This window comes from Daktulosphaira vitifoliae, unplaced genomic scaffold (assembly GCF_025091365.1).
Source record: "Daktulosphaira vitifoliae isolate Bord-2020 unplaced genomic scaffold, ASM2509136v1 Scaffold_3, whole genome shotgun sequence".
In the NCBI taxonomy this organism is placed as follows: domain Eukaryota; kingdom Metazoa; phylum Arthropoda; class Insecta; order Hemiptera; family Phylloxeridae; genus Daktulosphaira; species Daktulosphaira vitifoliae.
This window is the reverse complement of record NW_026099574.1, coordinates 42,168,184-42,183,310: the sequence shown is the minus strand read 5'-3', so window position 1 is coordinate 42,183,310 and position 15,127 is coordinate 42,168,184. Positions and strand designations below refer to the sequence as shown.

At 29.1% G+C, this 15,127-nt stretch overlaps 1 protein-coding gene across 2 annotated transcripts in view; it reads right to left on the bottom strand.

The window, feature by feature from the left end:
* Positions 1 to 615: 615 nt before the first annotated feature.
* Positions 616 to 15,127, bottom strand: part of LOC126900782 (ankyrin repeat domain-containing protein 6-like) — a 16,955-nt gene continuing 2,443 nt past the window's right edge. The window contains exons 2-9 of one of the 2 annotated variants that reach the window (XM_050676715.1): positions 7,167 to 7,431; positions 6,498 to 6,695; positions 5,395 to 5,493; positions 5,214 to 5,312; positions 4,643 to 4,771; positions 4,104 to 4,451; positions 1,091 to 1,304; positions 616 to 907 (exon numbers count right to left, since the gene is read on the bottom strand). In XM_050676715.1, coding sequence (XP_050532672.1) covers positions 804 to 907; positions 1,091 to 1,304; positions 4,104 to 4,451; positions 4,643 to 4,771; positions 5,214 to 5,312; positions 5,395 to 5,493; positions 6,498 to 6,695; positions 7,167 to 7,412 — 1,437 coding nt within the window. In that variant the 5' untranslated portion in view covers positions 7,413 to 7,431 and the 3' untranslated portion in view covers positions 616 to 803. The remainder of the gene's footprint in view (positions 908 to 1,090; positions 1,305 to 4,103; positions 4,452 to 4,642; positions 4,772 to 5,213; positions 5,313 to 5,394; positions 5,494 to 6,497; positions 6,696 to 7,166; positions 7,432 to 15,127) is intronic. The other variant, XM_050676716.1, reaches the window with a different exon arrangement.

Sequence of the window (15,127 nt, the reverse complement as noted above, 5' to 3'; positions counted from 1 at the left end):
TAAAAAAAAACGGTAGCACAGTGGGGTCGAGGTACAGTGTAGACAAGGCATATATATGACAAGTATAGATGATATTTGACAGTGATTAAAATCACAATCATAAGAAACGCTTCGATGCAAATCTGTAGATAGTGTTTCATTTAGAGAAATTGGTGGATTATTCCAAAAGCAACATCAACTCTTATTTCTTTGATTATATCCTAATTAGTAGTTCTTTGATTTTAAAATATAATATATAAATAAATAATAATTATAATTATTAAATTTAGTATAAAATTGATATTCAATAATTCAATATTGTAATTTAAACNTAAAAGGGAAACATCTAAGGTATTAGTATAAAAACAAATTATGTTGATTTGTTGATTTTTGAAAAAGTTATGGAAGTTTTAAGAAAAAAAAGTGAAAAAAATGACAAAATTTACCGATTTTTAAATTTGTAATTTTTTTGGATATTTCCCCCATTTGCGGGGAACGAGGGAAAATTTTTAAATTTTTAAGGGTAATGTCTTCAACTAGATACGATTTGTGATCTTTTGACGTATTGTTGAAAGAAATCGGTCCAGTGAGAGCTGAGAAAAAGTGGCAACAGACATAAAAACACATCATAGTAAAATTAATACCTTTTCAGCTTCGCATCGAAGCTAAAATGAAATAAATATTTTATTAACGTAAACAAATCAATAATTAACAATGTTTTAAAATAACGATATTGCACATGTAAGTATATAATAGACTGAATATATTTTCACTTATATTCAAAATGTTAAGTGTGTATGGAGAAAACTCTTCACGTGTATTGCTCAGACAATACTTTCCAGATTGTTGGTTTCTGATGGAAGAATACTTAAGGATTTTGGCATTTTGGAACTTTCAATAATAGTTGTTGTACCGTTTTCCATTAAATCTATATAATAAAAAAATGTTAATTTATGAGAAAAAAAATTAATTTTTAATATTAACGTAAATATTTTGACAGCTTTTTGTGTGCATTTCAGCGAAATAAATAATATATTTTGTTTGACTTTTCCTATAAATTTCTCATTCAATTGTATTCCAAAAGAAATATCAGATTACAAGTATAACTTACGCGATAATGACGGAGAGGGGCCTTGAGAGTTGCTGAACATCTTCGTGCTGTACCCAGAATCATTACACGGTATGTCATCATGTCGACGAGTTGTCAGATAATCAAGTCGCCACCGCAAGTTTGGGTCCATGACTGCTGCATCAATGGTACATTGAGCCCGGAAACGGTCTTCCAACACGCTATCGTTATCACTGCAGTCTCCCTCTTCGGTTACCTGATTACAAATTTTTTCATTAAAATTAATTTAAAAAACCCAGCACAGCGGGGACGTGACATAGTTGAGTCAAGTATAGATGATATCTGACAGTGATTAAAATTAATACCATAAAAAACGCTTCGATGTAAATCTGTAGATAGTGTTTAATTTTAAAAAATTGAATTGGATTATTTCAAAAGCTACATGATCTCCTATGTCCTTATTTATATCCTTATTATATATATATATGTCAATAATACAATATATATTATTATATAGAAAGAATACTGGATTTCGCAGTATCGTATGATCTTGCTATGGTTAATACATATTTTATAAAGAGAGAAGAACATTATATAACATATAAGAGTGGGAAGATTAGATCACAGATCGATTATTTTATGTGGAAGAGAGAGAGAGCGTAAAGCAAGTAAAAGATTGAAAAGTTTTACCAGGCGAGAGTGTAACTACACAACATAGACTAATGGTAATGGAGTTGTGGTGTACCGAAAAAAGAATAAACAAAAATAGAAGAAACAGAGGAAAAATCGAAGATCCGATGATGGAAATTAAAACGGGAAAATGAAAAAGAGTTTGTAAAGACGGTAAAAGAGAGGATGTGTGGAATAGATTTGCTAGTTGTGTAAAGAATACTGCAAAGGTGAGAGTAGGAGTGAAATGCCAGGATACAAGGAAACCGGGTGGTGGGATGAGGATGTTCAAAAAATCATAGAAAGTAAGAAAAATCAATTCAAAGTATGGCAGAAGAGCAAAAGGAGAGAAGACTGGATGGAATATAAACGCTTGTGCAAAGAAGCCAAGTGTGCAGTAAGTAAGGTGAAGTTTAAAAGGTATGATGAGTTGTATGATAAGCTAGGAACAAAGAAAGGCGAGAAAGAAATCTATAGACTTGCAAAGATAAAAGATAAAAGGTCTAAAAATTATTATTATAAAAGATGTGAAAAAAAGGTGGAAAGAGTATTTTGAAAAATATTTGAATGAGGAGTACCCAAAAGAGACATTAGAGGATATCTCGTGGAATGAGGGACAGCTAAATTTAATTAGTGATAAAGAAGTATGGGAGGCTGTAGCATGAGGGAGTATAGATTAGCGTCATTCGTGGATAAGATAAGAGAAAATAGACTTAGATGGTTTGGTCATGTTATGAGAAAAGAAGAATCGGAAGCCGTAAGAACAGTTGTAGAAATGAATGTTGATTGAAGAAGATGTAGAGGAAGACCAAAAAAAGAGATGAAGAGATGTTATTGAATGCGATATGAGGACATCTAATATGAGCGTAGGGGATGTGGGAGATCGTGTCAAGTGGAAGTTTAGGATAAGAGTGGCCGAACCCAAGTAGTTGGGATTAAGGTGAGGAAGAAGAAGAAGATATCCGTATAATATATAATTCTTCTATATATATATAAAAAGGGAAATGGCTTTATTTAAAAAAATTTATGCCGAATGAAAGAGGTTTATAAATAGTATTTATCATAAAAAAATTGTATTGATCCATACATTTTTCAAAAAGTTATAGCGTTATAAAGTTAAAAAAATAAAAAAGAATTTTTTTAAAAAAATCGTATTTTTTTTTATTAACTTTGATATTCGTTTTCATCGTGAAAACAAAATAAAGTCCGAAATTTTTTTTTCCATTATAGAGTATATTACATAAGCTTTAATTTAAGGAATATATAAAAGTGTCAGTATTTCCGGAACACTTTCAAAAGTTAAGTTGTAAAAGTTAATTTTTTGTAAAAAAGTTGTCATTTTGAATCCCCCCCGTGAGCAGGTAAAAGGTCCGATTTGTAAAAAAAATATATCAAATGATAAGTAAAGACATTATGCATCTATGAAAAAAAACTTATATTGATTTGGTAGTTTTTGAAAAAGTTATAGCACTTTTAATAAAAAAAAATTGAAAAAATTAGTGATTTTTAAATTTGTAATTTTTTGGAGATATCCCCTATTTACGAAGAACGAGGGAAATTTTTTTAATTTTTGAAGGTTATATCTTGGACTATATACGATTTGTAATCTTTTGATGTACCGTTAAAAGAAATCAGTTCAGTGAGAGCTCAGAAAAAGTGGCAACAGATACACAAAAAAAAGAAAAAAACACATCATAGTAAAATTGATACCTTTTCAGCTTCGCATCGAAGCTAAAAAATTATAATGATTATAAATTAAAATTTTTTTTGATAAATGGCTCCATTAAAATTTATCAAACCTAATATAGTGCATGTAATCAAAAAGAGTTTAAATAATTAAAGATAACAATCAAATCTTTAGTCTTAGCCCTATAAGCTTTAATCAGATATTAGTAATTATAGTCATTTTACTATATGTCATCTTATAACTATTGTTTTTACATTATTTTTTAACTGATAAAAATGCACAATCAATGTCGAAAAAAATGTAAGCTAGAAATAATCCATACTTATAAAAGTTAATTAAAGGGTACCATTTAAGATATCTACAAATTAAAAAAAAATTATTAAGGTATGAAATTAATTTTTTTAAATTGTCGATTTAAGCCGTCTCTAGGACCATGAATTTGTACGTGTCACAACTTTTAATTATTAAGAAATAATTTTATATTTAGATACTAAAAATTAATTAATTAAAAAACAATGATTTTTTTGTAGCTCACGTCCGCTACCCACAAATTAATGTATACTTGTTTACAAAAGGGGCACCACATCTAATCGCATAATTTTAACCAAATATATGTTGCACTATGGATGTATTGTTATAAAGGATTGTTATTACGAACGCGTAGGCTATATATTTAATTATGTTCTATTTAATAACCACCTGCTGGAGTTTTTCTTTGGATCGTCTCAACTGCTTCTCCACACAGCACAGCCGCCTGTTAATATTGTCCTCGGTTCGGCATATTTGTCGTTTTAACTTCTTTGTATTGTGATCAAGACGGGCTTCTAATTCTTTAAAAAACGGCGCACAATAACACGTATACCCTACACCAACAGGCCCCTTCCTAATATTGCCCGCCAAATCCAGATAGTACTGTTCACCGGCGTGAAGAGGTTCTTCTGGTAAAGAATTTAACTTTGGCTTGGGAAACTCTTTGGTGTCAGGAAAGTAATGACAGCCATACGGTGACCACTGTTTCTTGATGCTTCCTTCGGATCGCTTCTTGCCCTAAAAGAGTCATAAAAACTTGTATACTTATTAAAGCATAATATACTTATTATGCTTATTAAATAGTCGGGTTATAACGTTTACAATAGTATGGGTATTTTCATAAGGAAAATGTTTGCAAAAACACAACAAACATGTATGTAGTAAAAATTCTACCAAACATAAAAACTTATATTATAATTTTCACTTACATTCTTGTGTTCTTTTTTGGCAGATTTGCTATCATTACCCTTTTTCTTGATATAATTCGGATCATTTAAAATGTCTAAAATCTCAGTCAAATTCTTGCGTTCCGCTATATCTTTGGCTGTTTCATTTTGCTAAAATATACATAATTAAATGTAGAATAATTAAAACCATCATAAATGAAAAGTATACATTCATAATATTATTTAACAAATTATGCCACATAATATAAAAGATTCAAGGAAAACTCCTATCAAGCCTTCTTTTTTTTATTTTATATAAGTTAGGCATATGACTAGAAATACTTTTGCGATATTCACAATAGAGAAGGTTATTGTTTATATTAATACATTGCCCGTGTAACAAAGCTATATGTAAAAAATTGTCAATGCAAGAAAAATACTGCCTTTTTAATAATTAATAGCTAGTTAGGGGGAAATTACTACAAGTAATGTTGACAACCAACATTATATTTGATGATACTTAATAACTGTATGTATGAATGTAATGTATCAGTAAGCCATCTATATATAATACACTATTATATATATATATATAATCAGAAATAATAATTACCTTATTTCTCAGTATTGTATTGCACTTGGCTTGCAAGATGATTTTGGTCAATTTCCTTCTACCCATAGCTGAGGCAATGTGTAACACAGTATCGCCATTCTATATAAGAAAACATCAAATTGAAATCATAACTCGGACATAGTACAACATAATCCTAAAAACTATTACAATTGATTTTTACCTTATTTTGTTCGGATACTTTGCATTGAGCACTTAGCAGAATTCTGAAAACACCAGCATGTCCATACCTGGCACTTGTGTGGAGAGGCGTATCTCCGTACTAAAAATAAAGAAAGTCATGTTCATTTTTGTTCTCCGAATTTTAAATTATTAAATTGAAAAAAGACAATTTTTGCAACTAGCTACGGGTATTTTAATACTTGTGAAATATAAACGCAAAATACTACAGCTTGCAAAAGTATTAAATATAATATAATTCATAGTATAATAATAGCTAAAGCATAAGGTAAAATAATTCATTGAACAGCCGACCAGTGCTACGTAAACGTGTTATTAAAAAGTCAAACATGTCAATTATTTAACTTTTTACAGTTTAATAATTTTCATCTACGATAAAAAAAAGGATAAGATTCCATCTGTGTTTTTAGTGAATTAATTATTTTATATTGTTGTTGTTTTGAAACCTGAAGATGAAATAATTCGAAACATTGTAGTTACAAATGTTTTATAAAAAAAAATACGTTGTAGTCACGGCGAATATTTTGACTGTATGTGAATTCGTGCAAACTCTGAACAAAGATAATTATCTTTAAAAATTGAAATGATATTAAGAATTCAGGAATTATTAACGCAAGTAGAAGTTATTTCTGTCTTGGGCGCTTAAAAATGTAGCAAATAGTTGTTTCAATCGTATCAAAAGGGTACCACGAATTCAGCAACTACATGTATTTCTTGACTGTCTATTACAAAAAAACATTGTACTGCCTAAGAAATCTACGGAACTCGTGTAACGCGTTAGCGCGAAATACGACTACTTAAACTAGGAGCTGATAAATGATTTCAATCGTGTCATATGAAACTAAAAGTTCACCAATATTTTTAATGTAATGTTAGTGTTGTTTAATTACTACCCGCCTATGAATATAAATAGCTATAGAATAAATTGTGCTTTATTTTCATAGACCAGTCTACACTTCTTTAGCGGTTCTTACTCGATTGTCATGTAGCAAATAACCGCGAGGTATACCAAAAGCAACTTTCCCGGGATAGTGTTCATCGTTATTTACGCCTACAAATAATAAAAAAACACATTTTGGTACTCACGTTATTTTGAATGTCTGGATCGCCCCCAGCAAGTAACAGTTCGCGGCAACTTTGATTGTGACCATTTTGGCAACACAAATGTAGCGCAGACGAACCACCGAAATTCTTGCGATCCAATTGGGCACCAGAATGCGCTAGTAATGCGACCGTTTTGCTGTAACCTTTCCAACTGGCTTCGTGTAATGCCGTGTTTCCATGCTGATGGACAAACAATAGTTATGTAGAAGAACTAACGACTAAGCCCCGGAAATAAGTATACGACAAAAAAAAAAGATGATTTATTCCCACGTTACACGAATAAAGTAATCACTTTATATTTTTACCGTATTATATTTTACTTAAATGCCATACTAAAATGTGACTGTAAATAATCTAAAATTAAAAATATAAATTTAAACTCAAAAAACCACAAAAATTACTATTAAATCGTGACTACATATTTTGGGAACAACGTTACCATCATCCGCAGTAAGCACATATTCATAAATATAATATACATTTTTTTAACAAATCACATATTTGTTGTATAGCACACTCAATAAAAAAGCCATTCATTTGAAAGCGATATTTTTATAGGCCTGTAAACCTACATTCAAGCAAAACATATACTCCCACATTCCCTGATAACATCCCTGTAAACCGACTATCTATTTTCAATTATCAACTCACCACACTATCGTGTAAGTTCACTTCTGCTCGATGTCGCAATAACAAACGCAACACGTCGAGATTTCCCTCAGCCGCAGCTATTTGTATTGCCGAATATCCAACTGCATCCTGCGAGTTCACGTCCACAGACTTGTTGGTCAAAAGCTCTGCAATAGAAGAACAGTCGCCTGTTGAAGCGGCGTAGTGTAAAGCCGTCCTACCATCTACTAGCATCGGCAGTTCTTCATCCGGGTTCAGATCTACCATCCCAAGAATTTGGCATTATCTGTTTCAAAAACAATTTGGATCGTTAATGTTCTCCGTCGAAGGATAACAGAATTACCACATTTTTACACAGTCTCGTAAAAGGGAAACAATTATCGGATGTCACATTAAAAACTAAGTGAAATACTTTAATCTCTTAAATCTAAATGTGGTACAGTGAAACTGTAAGAAATACAAAAATAACACTAATATGTAAATAGTTTGGACGAGTTACTTTTGTACTATAAATTACGACATTTAACGGCTATATTCGATGAAAGTCGAAAATATAATCATCTCCAGTTAATGATTATAATAGTGAAATTTCAACACGTAAACATTTAATTAGAAAAGTGTGTAATAAAATGGAAAACGTACTTCAATGCCTACACGGATTTATATTTTTTAAAAGGTAGAGAACGATCAAGTGTAATGAATGTGTTGTAGGACATGGTTTATTATCCGATACAAATTAAGTTGTTAAACGAATGAGTCCTTTCTACCGTTCAATGGGTAACTTATACTAGCTTTTAAATATATTTATTATACATGGCAGTGTTATAAAATTTAACACAATAATTGATTGTCAACGTTTCTACCAGGATAGTTTATACTTTTTAGAGAATTGATAAAAAGATTGACATTTATGATATAATTTCAGGTGTTCTTCTGATACCGCTAGTACGACATTAAAACAGGATGTCGTTTATAAATAATAAAAACCGGTTTACTTACTATGAATGAAATCGATTTATACACATAAATGTATAAATAATGGGTTTTTTAATATCATAATCATAATAGATTATAGGCGCTGTTAAAAATGTTGAATCTTTAGGCAACTTAATTTCTTACCGCATGGTAATATACAAAAAAATGATATTACTTTATTTTATAAGAAAAACACGCTTACTGGTAAATTCGTGAAATAGTGAAAATATATTGTCAGCGTCATGCTCAACACTATTATTATTATTATTACACCAAAGCTGACTGAAACAATCTTAACGGAATAAAAATATTTTTAGGTTTTGTTACACGTTACGGAAAATTTCAAAGCTGATAAAAATCTTATGGACAGTTGTTAACTATTCTTCATGAACATAACATACATAATTTAATTAATGTTTCCGCGATCCATAACTAACCGCTAAGAAAAACCGGTGTTTAATCTTATAAAAAACTAGATCAAGTATTTTCTATGAAAAATTAAAAAATTCATATATAACATTAATAGCGCAAACAGACATGTACACTTCTTGTCTGAAATTTATCATACTTAACATTTTGTATTACTTTAGCAAGACATACAAAAAAAAAAATAGAAATTCTAGATCGTGACTTGTGAGTAGCTTGCGGTGTAGAAAACAAAAACTAGTTAACTTTTGATTGATTAACATTTTCTAAATTTAAGTTCGAATTTAAAATTGAGTCTGGTTCGACTATAAAAATCAGGGTTTGTAACATCGCTACTAAAAATACAACAAAGTGTCCCGGTACGTTTGGGAATATCGACTAAATAAATTCTCGGTAACATGAAACTGTATAAGAAGCTGTCCATAACACCATATAATTTTTTGTTTCGATTTTTTTTTTATGTTACACATTCTTTGATACATAAATGGATCAATGATGGGCATGGAGAGAAGTTACAGACTCTCTACCATCGAGCCAGTTATCAACATGTGTAACGCATCGTCATTTGCATATTTATTCAGTAGACAGTGATCGGTCGAACTGTGTTTGATTTCGATCATTACATTGTTATGAGAATCGTTTCCAAACACTTTCAGCATTGTCTGAAACGATACACGTAGTCGTACAGGTAGCGAAAAACATCTCTTTGGACTTACTCATTGTACACTATAATAACCACTGAACTGAAGCACTTAAGTATAGTGTACGAACTGTACGTAGTCAATTCATTTCTAACAGTAAACAGTTGTTCTATGTACATTTTTCTATATAAAACAAAAATATATAATGGTTAACGGACAATTGAGAGATGTACCTCTTCTTCTAGTTGCATGAACGAATTACTACAAGTGTACTATTAAAAAGACATGTATGTACGCGACCGGCGTGGCGTATCAAATTTAGAATGAAAAATAATGAATGTTTATACTGTAACTATTATTAATAGTATTGTTAAATAAATACAAGTCTAAAAGTGCTTGTGTGTGTACATATATTTACTATATGTCCATCAACTGGGCGAATTCGGCTCGCATAACGGATTCTTTAACACTGTGCAGATGTTCGGTTGTTGTCCCGAGAATACGTATTTGTTGAATAAATTATCGTTGCTTGTAATAAATAATAGTTATGATAAAAAAATGCGCGATGATCCGTTTTATTTAGATTATATTTTGACTGCATTGCGACACGTTTCTCGCGAGTGTCCTGTTTTGTAAGTAGAAATCTACACTGTGTTTTTAACGCGTAGTTGTTTGAATAAGATTAAAGTAAAAAAACCAACATCACTAGTCCGCCTAGAAGTCAAGAAATAAAATAATATAAGCTAAATAAATTTGAAAAGATATTAGTTACGATCTTTATAGTTGATTAAATTGTACTAGACTTTCATTATTGTGATTACACTATATCACACTTATATTGTACAATTGAATGAAAAAATGTACTATTGTCCCGAATTAAATTTGAACGACTTGAGAATAGACCGATAAATAATAAAAATCTATTTTACACTAATCGATGGTCACAATAATCAAGATGAATTTAATATCATTGAATTTCATCAGAAAATATATGTAAAATCCAAATGCACTCATATGGTAAGAGGGATTAGCCGGACATATGTGTTCAAACGATAGGTTATTAAAGAAATTTTTCCGTGTTAAGTAATAGATCCGCAATAGTCGTATTAGTTTCATACTCATACAATGAAATTCTCAAATGATAATTTATAATGTCGCTGTATAAGGAAATATCAATTTGCGTTGGGTGAAAAATTGAGGCTCTTAAAAAATATCGGAAGGCAGATAAATTGTAAATACCGAAGGTGTGCCTCATGCTGGAACTCATGAGATTTTGAGTACTATGTAATGCTAAGTATAGTAAAATAATAATAAAAGTATCAGATTGTAATGAAAGTTTAATGGAATTGGTTGGTGGGCGCAAATCGTTGTCGGTAGACGAGATCAAAGAAGTGCGCCTACGCACAATACTGGCAATATATCCACCAAACGAAATAAAAGATAACTTAACAAGGACACATGACAAAAATGCTCACGAACGGTAATATCAATGCATTTATAAACATATGTATTTGAACCTTATTGTGTTTTAAACGATTTTCTTGTTATGTATGTGAAAGTAATTGATTGTACGCACATTTCTATACGAATGAAAATGTATAATATCAATAATGACACTAATTTCATTTCGATAATACACGTGACATACTGAATGGGAGGAGGTAAACGGTTCAAATCCATCACCCGTTGAATTTAAAATTTAAAACGAACAATAATAGAATACAACAAAGTCTTATTCGTAACCGTGTGGTAAATTTTAAAACACTTGGTCACGATATGCCCCGGGCACAATTATTATTGTTGTGTTTGTATACATTATAGGAACACCGTGGAAGAGTTTTTTTACACATACCGTTCAGAGTTTTATCTTGCAGTGAAATCCGGTCTCCTAAAATTCTGATAAAAAATAACGTTTAGCTATCCTAAGTTCAGTATGTACTCTGTACACTCGGTAAAATTATTGCATAACACTCGTTAATAGACGTTAAAACAGACTAATAAAATTGCATTAAAAACATTTTTTCCCATTGAAATGACAGGGTGGTCAACATCCGGAACGCTCGTTTTGGTCTGGCACCGCCGAGAAAAACTCGTTTGTTTTCATTACACATTTCTTTATCTCTGTAGAATAGAACGCTATTACTTCCTCTCATAGTTTCTATATTTAACTGATAACATTTTTACCGGTTTTACATCATAATTGAGTTATATCATTTGATCTGTTCAAAAGCCATCAGAAAACCCGAAAACGAATATTTCGCTTTGAGTTATGTTTTTTTACTTTCTCTTATATTTTATCCATTCGATCCGCTAACGTGTTCCTATAATTTGATGTGTTTGTGTGAAATACACACACTTTTAAAAAAATAAATCGTTCTTATTCGTTATACTTAAATTGGCAGAACGAAAGCAAAATAATAGTACTATATTACTGTTATTTTCCTATAAGAGCAGAGAACACAAAACAGATTTTTCGGTTTAATTGATCACAATATTCAATGTTTGGATTATGAACTAATAAGGTAGAAATATTTTTATTTTTGATGGCATTTATGAAGACAACATTTTTTTTTATTTCAAGAACCATTTAGTAATTGATATGTTCTGATGTAGAATTACCATAATAATCTTTTTCAAGAATATTCTTGGTCATATTCTCAAAACACGAGAATATTATTTTTAGCTGGGTTTAATAACATAGTACATTATTGTAAAATGGTGCTGACTTATCAAACAAGTATAAAATTGGCCACCTTAAAATTTCTCTATTTATCTTCAGATAATAGAATCAAGCGAAGTTGGAGGAGATAAAATCTACTTCGAATAAAAGTTAACCAATAATTCAATTTTATGTTTTCGAATATACAATTTTTTGATTACAACAATACTGTAGAATTTTTTTGAGAAAGTTATTATATTATTTTTATTTTTTCACAACAAATGAATCATTAAGAAGCCATAGAAATATAAAAAAACTAAGGAGCTACAGAAATTTAAAAATATTGAGAAGCCATAGAACTATATTTTGACTTGTATATTTGATTGAAAATTCTTTTTATTTTTATATTATGTAACTATTAACCGAGTAAAAATCAATTTTTTTCGTCATAATTTTTCAATAAAAATTACTTCAAATAATTTTTTAGTTGGATTACATATTCTTAAAAAAATATATTTAATTTAATTTTTTTTTTTAAGAATACATACTCTTGTATACGATTGCATTAATGCTAAATCAGGTTTATAGAGTAAAATATAAGAAGTTTTTATTTCTTAACTTAAAATTTTAATTAAAAACGATTATTTGTTTTTTTTAGTATGTTGTAATCACATAACATTAGATGCTAGTAATTGTTTTAAAATGAACATATTGTATGTAATACATTATAAACTAGGGGTAATGTTGATTAATTTTGCTAAACGATCCGAAACAAATATAATTATCATAATAAAGAACATGGGTGGTAAACTCATCTAGCATCGAGTTCTGGACATCAGTGGTACGTAATAATAGTTGTAGAACGATAAAAAATAATAATTACACGCATTAAGAACTTTTTTTTAACTGGAATGTCCAACAGTCGAGAAATATGTCCGAACGTGATATAATGTAATCTACTTGGTGGGTGGTTTTAGGTTTCGAAAAATAATAAGTTATATTTTAAATAATAGTAGCTTCGGGTCAAAAGTATGTAGTAGTCAACTGAATAATTATTGTTCTTATTACTATAAGCATTATTATAATAAACTATGCAAACTAACTACTGACTTTTATATTTGTGTGTATGTTTATTACGAGATTTAATTAAACTGGCACTTTGGTGGGTTATATTTTTTTAACTAAACCAAAAATTTATAATTAGTAACATTTTATGTATGTTGATAAATAAAGGTACAGGGGAAAAACGATATTAATACACTTTTTCGATTTGCACTGAAAAAAATAGTCAGATTTTTTTTTTTTTATTGTTAAATCAATCATATTTTTGTTACTGAAACAAAATATTTATTTGCTTGATTCTTTTTTAATTGTACTAACAAACATTTTTATTTAACCAACTCAAAGTTATTGTCGGCTGAATATCAAAAATAAATTTGTTCATTTTACTAAAGTATTTTTTCATTATGATTTTATTTGATAACCCATTTATAATAGTATTAAGTAATGAAGTACTTCCAAAGAAAAATGTATCATTTTTTAAACAATTAAGTGTTTAATTTTGTTTTAACATTAAAAATGTCAGAATTTAAAATTGTATTTTTTTTCTTTTGAAAAATTTACAGAAATGGATAGTATTGTTTTTTCCTCGTACCCTCCAAATAAACAATAGACTCGGATATTTGATAAAAAAAAAAAAAGTTCATTAATGGAGAGTTCTCCTAAGAAATGATTGTACTTAAATAAAAAAATTTTAATTCCGAGATTCTAGGTATTTAAGAGTAACAATGAGCATGATGACTTAACAAAGCAAATAAATGTTTAGATAAATAAAGACCTAAAAGCATTTTTAATAGTAATAAATTTTTGAAGATCAAACAATTTTCTTTTTAACAAAAGCAACATTATATGTAGTTATTATGAACCAACTCTCATATATGGAAGCGAAACTAAAACAATAACCAAACAAATCAGGAAAAACTTGATAATATTCGAGAAAAAATAAGTAGAATCTATTAATAAATTAAAAGGTAAATGGCGAAAGAGATAACAAAATAGCGAGTACAAGGAATGATGTTTCTAGTTACAATTGAACACAAAAGTTACAATGATTAAGCGATTTAATGAAACGAAACAATGAAGGTAGCCATGCAATTGAAGAAACTTTAAGGTCGATTGACATAAAAGAGAAAGGTTTCTAAAGCTTAAAAGTTGACATTTTGAGAGAAGTATATAAATATAAGTTGTACAAAGAATTTTAATTTTAGCAAAAGAACTTAAAAAACATTGACAACTATCTATTTTCTTATTAATTGTCACTTTAGCTAACCTTTAATAAAGAAAATTTTTATCGGCAAAAATATTTTAGTACTTTATCTGGCTTTTTGAGTTTAATATTTTTTAGTTTTAGATTAATATTTGTAATTTTAAATAACATTATCCACGAGTGATCAATTCTTATCGTGGTTAAATTAATATTCATATTTCATATAAATCGTAATTAAAAATAAAAAACCCAGCACAGGGGGGTCGCGGCACAGTGGTGACGTGGCATAGATGGATCAAGTATAATGATATCTGACAGTGATTAAAATCACTATCAAAAAAAAACGCTTCGATGCAAATCTTTAGATACTGTTTAATTTTAAAAAACTGGTGGACTATTCCAAAATCTACATTATCTGCTAGTTCATTATTAATATCCTAATTAAGATGAAGTATGTAGAATGAAAAAGGGATTATTAAAAAATATTATTTCTTATAAAAAAATAATGTTGATCCATACACTTTTAAATATGTCATAGAATTATAAAGTTAAAAATGTAAAAAATAAAATCGAGAATTTTCACATAATAATAGCATTTGGTAGCCATTTTCACCGTGAAGATAAAATAAAGTCCGAAATTTTTTTTTCGCATAATAAAGTAGATTACATTAACTTTAATTTAAGATATAAATAAAATTGTCAGACTTTCCGGAACAGTTTAAAAATTTAAGTTGAAAAAGTAAATTTTTTGTGAAAAAGTTGCCATTTTAAATCCCCCCTTGTGGGCAGGTAAAGGGTCAGATATAAAAAAAATATATACCAAATGATAAGTAAAGACATCATGCATCTATAAAAAAAAAATTATATTGATCCATACATCTTTCAAAAAGTTATAGCATTATAAAGTTAAAAATATAAAAAATAATTTTTTTACAAAAATCGTATTTTTTTTATAAACTTTGATGTCTGTTTTTACCATGAAGATAAAATAAAGTCCGAAATTTTTTTTTACCAT